Below are 6,399 nucleotides of genomic sequence, written 5' to 3'. Positions count from 1 at the left end.
CAAGGCAACAAGTAAAATCCATCAGTGAACTAAACTCTGGTTTAAAAAAAAAATTCTATTCAAGTATGTATTCTTAAAGAGAATCTTCAGTCCCCTCCACACAAAAAATAAAAGACAGCAAAAATGCTCTAGCTAATACTGACTTTTAATAAAAGGACACTCACTTATCCAGGGATCCAGCTCTGTCCTCACCTGGGCTGGTTCTTCGTCAGTCTCTGGGTCCCCGGCACCAGCATTTTTACTAAGAAAGCCAACTTCTCACTGCGCATGCGTGCACTGCTCTTTATGAATGGTGCCGCAGCCTGTAAAGCTTGAAAGCTTCCATTTGCTCATTTGCTTTAGCAAAATTTTTCTATTGAACTTTTACACAGTTTGCAAAAAAAGCCCTTATGGATTTTTTTTTTTTTATTAAGATAAGGAATTAAAAGCTTCATGACACAGACTCATGAGACAAGAAGCTGCAGTGCCCGCAGAAGCACTGTGACATGGTTGCTGAATTTGTTATTCAATATATAAAACACACATATATTATATAAGTAACTACAGTAAGTGAATTGTGACTTGTAGACTTTAGAAAGGTAAATGAAGTCAATGGTACAAGAGTTTGCAATGCATTGATTTAAATTTAAAGTGGAACTATAGTCTAAAACAATGTTAGTAGGTAGAGTTTTTTTGTAGGAAAAATGGGGCCATGATTATGAAACTGCAGTGCAAATGGCAAGTTTTAACATCAGTGACCACCCAATGGTGCAAAGAAAGACTACGCTGGAACCAAAAGAAAAGGAAAAGAAAATGGCAGGGGCTGCAGGGAGCATATACCTCTTATCTCTGGAGAAAGGCAAGCCCAGAGGTAATATACTATGCATACTAGCACATTATGGCAAATGCTACTATGGCCACCCCCACTAATCATTAATGCATTGACAAACCATAAGAATGAGTCAAATAATGGCATACAGATGGCAAATAATTTGGCTTAACAGCAATCACTTACAGTACTGCTGGGCAATTATACCTTATTAGATGTTGCCACCAGTCTTGTGGGCAAAGCCTCTTCTTCTGACTCGATCCCAATATGGCTGTTCTTCTGGCTTGATCCCACTATGGTTCTTCTGGCTTGATCCCACCAATTGATGTTTTAGATCTGACACTCTGTACTGGCACCAAGTAGGCGGGTTAGCTGTTGGGCTTAAAGGACTTACTTTGAAGTGTTAAGATCGGAGAGGTAAATATTAGGTACAGGCTAAATGTTTAGTTTGTTTATGTGCAGAGGAGAATGGCTTGTTTCAGGGGATATGTCAAGTGGTAAGTGCTTAAGTAGGGAAGGATTGAAGTCCAACCATGGTCATTGAGCCCTAAATCAACCCCCTATCTCCCCCCAACCCCAGCCCCCACCCTCCTCGAGGTACCCCAGCAGTATTATATTATTTTTTAATACTTTCCTATATGTATTCAGGACCGTTGTGACATGTAGAGTCTTCTTCCTCTACAAATCTTCTTCCAGTGGTTAGCGGTCCTCAATGATGCAAAGAGCAGTACTCATGTGATGATCTCTCTATCACTAAACATTGCAGGGTGCTGAAGTTATACTAACCCCCCTTCCTCCATAGTGGGTAGGTCCATGATGCCCTGCATCCACAGTATGTCCTCAATCTTCTGGGTTTAATGATACTGGACATCTAGTGTTGGAGTTGAAGTACTGTTGGGAGAGGGTTGGGAGGAAAGGAACAGCGAGGAGGTGAGTATTGCACCATGAGCGGCACTTCATTATTTAACAATACCTAGGACATCTTAAAACAAATAGCTTGGAGTTGGGCTTCAAGTGTTAGGGGATTTCCTTTGTGTAGGTGATACTTTATGAAACTTATGGAAAATGTAGCATTCACACTAGTTCTTGGAGCCAGGAGACTCAAAAACCAAATCGACAGACTCTCTCCGCTAAGAATAAATGGACCCGCAATATCAACAGTGAGATTGCATTCTCACCGTTCAGAACTGAGAAAAAAACTCTCCTTTGATATATGACTCCCCTGATGATGTTCCTGGAAGATATTTGGCCGGGAGCTTGAGTGATTGGCGCCTGCTTGTCGTAGCCGGTGTACCTCCGTGTAACAGGTGCTGTAGAAACACATATTTGGCCCAATCTATTGGTTACAAGAAGTTTGTTTATGGCGATGATGAAGAGACCAGACAGCTCACTTAAGAGAAGAGGCTATTTTTTATTAAATTTCTTACTCTACCTATTGATTTCCTGTCTGTTTTCCCAGAAACGTGACCCATCATGTGAAATAGAGAGGCCTTTAGAGGAACGCTCACCACAACATTGCTCACGTTGACTGGTGAAATGGATTTAACATTTGCTTTTGGCCCCTTCTTCATTATCCGTTGTTTATTACAGGACCAAACAAAGTGATAAAGACAGCCCCAAACCGCTAAACAAAACGTCTGCGTGTGTCTTTTTCTGGAGGGATACGTCGCAGTAAAGACCTTGGTAACAGAGAAGGCATTCAATCATGGTGGATAACCAGGGGCTTTTTTTAAAGTGGACCTGAACTCAAAATGTGAGGATTTGCTATGTTGTTAAGGATCATCTAATAATAATCATGCCCAAACAGTACCTTGAAAAATCTAAATTTTGTCCTGGATTTCTCTTGGAAAAAAGGCAGAGCCCTATCTGTGCCTAAGCACTCCTGCTTTGTAGCCTTATATCTGTATATCCGTAGTGCTAGATCAAAGGCACTACTGCATCTGGCTGCTCATCTCAAAGGCTTTAGAGTGAGATATGGAGAGGTCACTACTGTGCTGCTCATTGTTCTCCTTATTGGAGTGGTAGCTGTAATTGAGGAGCTGCTGTGCAAGGATCTCTCTGCTTCTCTATCCTTCATTCTTTGGATCTCTGGTTCCTCCACCCCTTCTGCTGCTTCTTCTTGATTAATAATTCACTAGTCGTCAGGGGGGTGGCTCTGATAAAAAGAAGCAAAGCATTGTGTTTACCAAAATGGCCACCTCCACACAGAGTGAAGGCATGGTAGGTCAGGTAAATATCAGCTGCAGGGAGCCTACAGGTAATACTGATAACTGTTGTCATCTGCTTGCCTTTTTACAACAAAGCTTCTGTAGTGCTGGATTCTTAAGGTGTTACTAAACCCACAACAGTAACTGTATATGCAGTAAAGCAAGCTTTTTATACTCACTGTAGGTTCTAAGGGGTTAATCATCTGCATTGTGTAAAAAGGCTGTTTTATCCTGTCTTCTATGATCCTCCCCTTCTTCCACTGTCCCCAATCCATCTCCTGATATGATAGAGCCTTTGGAGTCAAGCTGCACATGCTCAGTTTGGTGTGTATTTCTAGAGAGTTTATTTTTCCTGGGAAAGTGTATGTGATCAGCACAGGGCCAATCAGCACTGTCCAGACATAGGGGTCCTGCAGCATCATAGGATATTCAGAGGAGAATGAAATTCCTCTTACAAGCTTTAATCAGACACTGATAAAAGTCACAAGACTGCTATATTGTATACTGCTGATGAGAAAAGGTATTTAGCAGATTATATTTACTAAAATAATTGCATTTCCATGTTCTGTGTACTGTGGGAGATCAGATATAGTGAATGCAGGGTCCTGGGTTTAGTAACACTTTATACCCAAGGCCTCATGCGCACTGGGGCACATCCTGGGAGAAAAAAAGCAGCTTCAAAACCGCTCTTAAGCTGCATTTTTCAAGTGTGTTTAGGCGTCTCAATCGCTTTCCTGTTTATTTCATTGCCAAGAATATTAATTTATTCTGGCCATTAAAATGAAAAAACGCTTAAGCGCTAAAAGCGCCTAGTGTTAACACATGCTTACCCACATTTAGGCACTTCAGGCATTTTTTTGCTCAAAAGCTCCTCTCCTAAATGCACACATTAGGTTTTTTTTTTTCCTGCCTCTAGTCTCCTGTAAACACTTTTAGTGTGCATGGACACATAGGTTAACCACTTGCCGCCCACCCACAGTCAAATGACAGCTGAGCGGTGCGGCTCTCGTTCTGGGTGGACGTCATATGATGGCTTCCCAGACTGACCACTCTCGCTGTTGCTAGGACACGGCGCGACCCCGATCTCTGTAAAGAGCCGCGGCTCTTTAACCATGTGTTTGGCTGTGTCCAATCACAGCCAGTCACATGTAAACACGAAGATGCCAGTAATTGGCGCTCCTCGCCTCACACTGACAGAGTGTGAGGAGGGGAGAGCCGATCAGCGGCATCTCCTCGCAGAGGACATCTAGGTATGTAATCAGGGCACTGATCATCAGTGCCCTGATTACAATTAAGTGCCCACCAGTCCCAGCAATCAGTGCCCACCACTGCCATAAATCAGTGCCCACAAGTGCCAACAATCAGTGCCCACAAGTGCCAGCAATCAGTGGCCATTAGTGATGCCAGTCAGTGCTGGCTATCAATGCCACCCATCAATGCCCATCAATGCCACCCATCAATGCCCATCAGTGCCCATCAGTGCCGCCTATCCGTGCTACCTATCTATGCCCACCAGTGCCACCTATCAGTGCCCACCAGTGCCACCTATCAGTGCTCATCAGTGCTGCATATCAGTGCCACCTATCAGTGCCCATAAGTGCGGCATATTTGTGCCTCCTCATCAGTGCCCATAAGTGCCACCTAATCAGTGCCCATAAGTGCCACCTCATCAGTGCCCATCAGTACAGCCTATCAGTGCCCATTAGTGCCGCCTCATCAGCGCCCATCAGTGAAGGAGAAACATTACTTATTTACAAAATTTACTGACAGAAGCTAAGAACATTTTTTTTTTTTTTTAAATTTCGGTCTTCATTTTTTTTAGTTTTTAGGAACAGGTACCCTTACCCCTCTAAAATTCCTGATAACAGCTATTTCACTCTTGATACGTGATATAGCCTTGACTAATTGGTGCACCACCAAAGCTCTTCTATTGGAGGATTTGTTTGTAGGCCCTGCGCTTAAAACATTCAGAGCGCTACAACTTGAATATTCTATTCCACCATCGGAGTTCTATAAATATATCCAAATCTCCCATTTACTGAAACATGATAACAAACTAAACACCCGCCTTCCCTGGCAAGTAGCCTTCTACTACACAACCACTAACACAAGAATCAAAGGCACGTCATTAATATATAAATACCTGCAACAGGGCCGTCTTTAATATTGATTGGGCCCTGGGCAAACATTTTCTTGGGGCCCCCCAACCACTCTTAGACATATAACAAATAGGAGTAAGACTCAAAATCTGTTTACTGCAGCAGATCAGGCAACAATTGCAATTGGTTGTCAGAGGATACAGCATATTATTACCGATCACTGACTGGTTGTTAGAGGTTACAACACATAGTTTCTGCTTCCTCATTCATTGCTAGAAGTTACTGCACATCATCACTGCTCACTGAGAGACATACTACAGGAGATGACCAGAGACTGCGAATCTAATACAGGAGATTACCAGAGACTGCAAATCTAATACAGGAGATGACCAGAGACTGTGGATCTAATACAGGAGATAACCAGAGACTGCAAATCTAGTACAGAAAATGACCAGAGACTGCAAATCTAATACAGGAGATAACCAGAGACTGCAAATCTAGTACAGGAGATGACCAGAGACTGCAAATCTAGTACAGAAAATGACCAGAGACTGCAAATCTAGCACAGGAGATAACCAGAGACTGCAAATCTAGTACAGGAGATGACCAAAGACTGCAAATCTAGTACAGGAGATGACCAGAGACTGCAAATCTAGTACAGAAAATGACCAGAGACTGCAAATCTAGCACAGGAGATAACCAGAGGCTGCAAATCTAGTACAGGAGATGACCAAAGACTGCAAATCTAGCACAGGAGATGACCAGGGACTGCGGATCTATTACAGGAGATAACCAGAGACTGCGGATCTAATACAGGAAATAACCAGAGACTGCGGATCTAATACAGGAGATGACCAGAGACTGCGGATCTAATACAGGAGATGACCAGAGACTGCGGATCTAATACAGGAGATAACCAGAGACTGCGGATCTTTTAAAATTTTTAAATTTTACCTATCAGCAGTTTACAGCTATACTGTTCATAAACAGGGGAGAATTACCTACCTAGCCAGCCAGGCTCACCACCCTCTCTCATTGATTCAGGGACAGTTCTCTCAGAGGTGCAGGGCCCTCAGGTCTAGGTTCGGGGCCCTCAGAGGTCCAGGTTCGGGGCCTTCAGGGGTCCAGGTGCGGGGCCCTCAGAGGTCCAGGTTCGGGGCCTTCAGGGGTCCAGGTGCAGGGCCCTCAGACATCAAGGTATGGGGCCCTCAGGGGTCCGGAGGCAGGGCTCGCAAAGGTCTGGGGGCGTGTTTCGAAGTGGTCCGGAGGCGGGGCTCTCAGCGCT

General features: G+C 43.8%; 1 protein-coding gene across 1 annotated transcript in view; it reads left to right on the top strand.

Moving 5' to 3' along the window:
* Window positions 1-2,998: 2,998 nt before the first annotated feature.
* Window positions 2,999-6,399, top strand: part of LOC141141298 (RRP12-like protein) — a 30,280-nt gene continuing 26,879 nt past the window's right edge. The window contains exon 1 of the mRNA XM_073628974.1: window positions 2,999-3,065. Within this exon, the coding sequence (XP_073485075.1) occupies window positions 2,999-3,065 (67 nt within the window). The remainder of the gene's footprint in view (window positions 3,066-6,399) is intronic.

Source organism: Aquarana catesbeiana, linkage group LG04 (genome assembly GCF_042186555.1).
Source record: "Aquarana catesbeiana isolate 2022-GZ linkage group LG04, ASM4218655v1, whole genome shotgun sequence".
Taxonomy (NCBI): Eukaryota; Metazoa; Chordata; class Amphibia; order Anura; family Ranidae; genus Aquarana; species Aquarana catesbeiana.
Note: the sequence above shows the minus strand (reverse complement) of the source record. Positions and strands in the feature narration are given on the sequence as shown.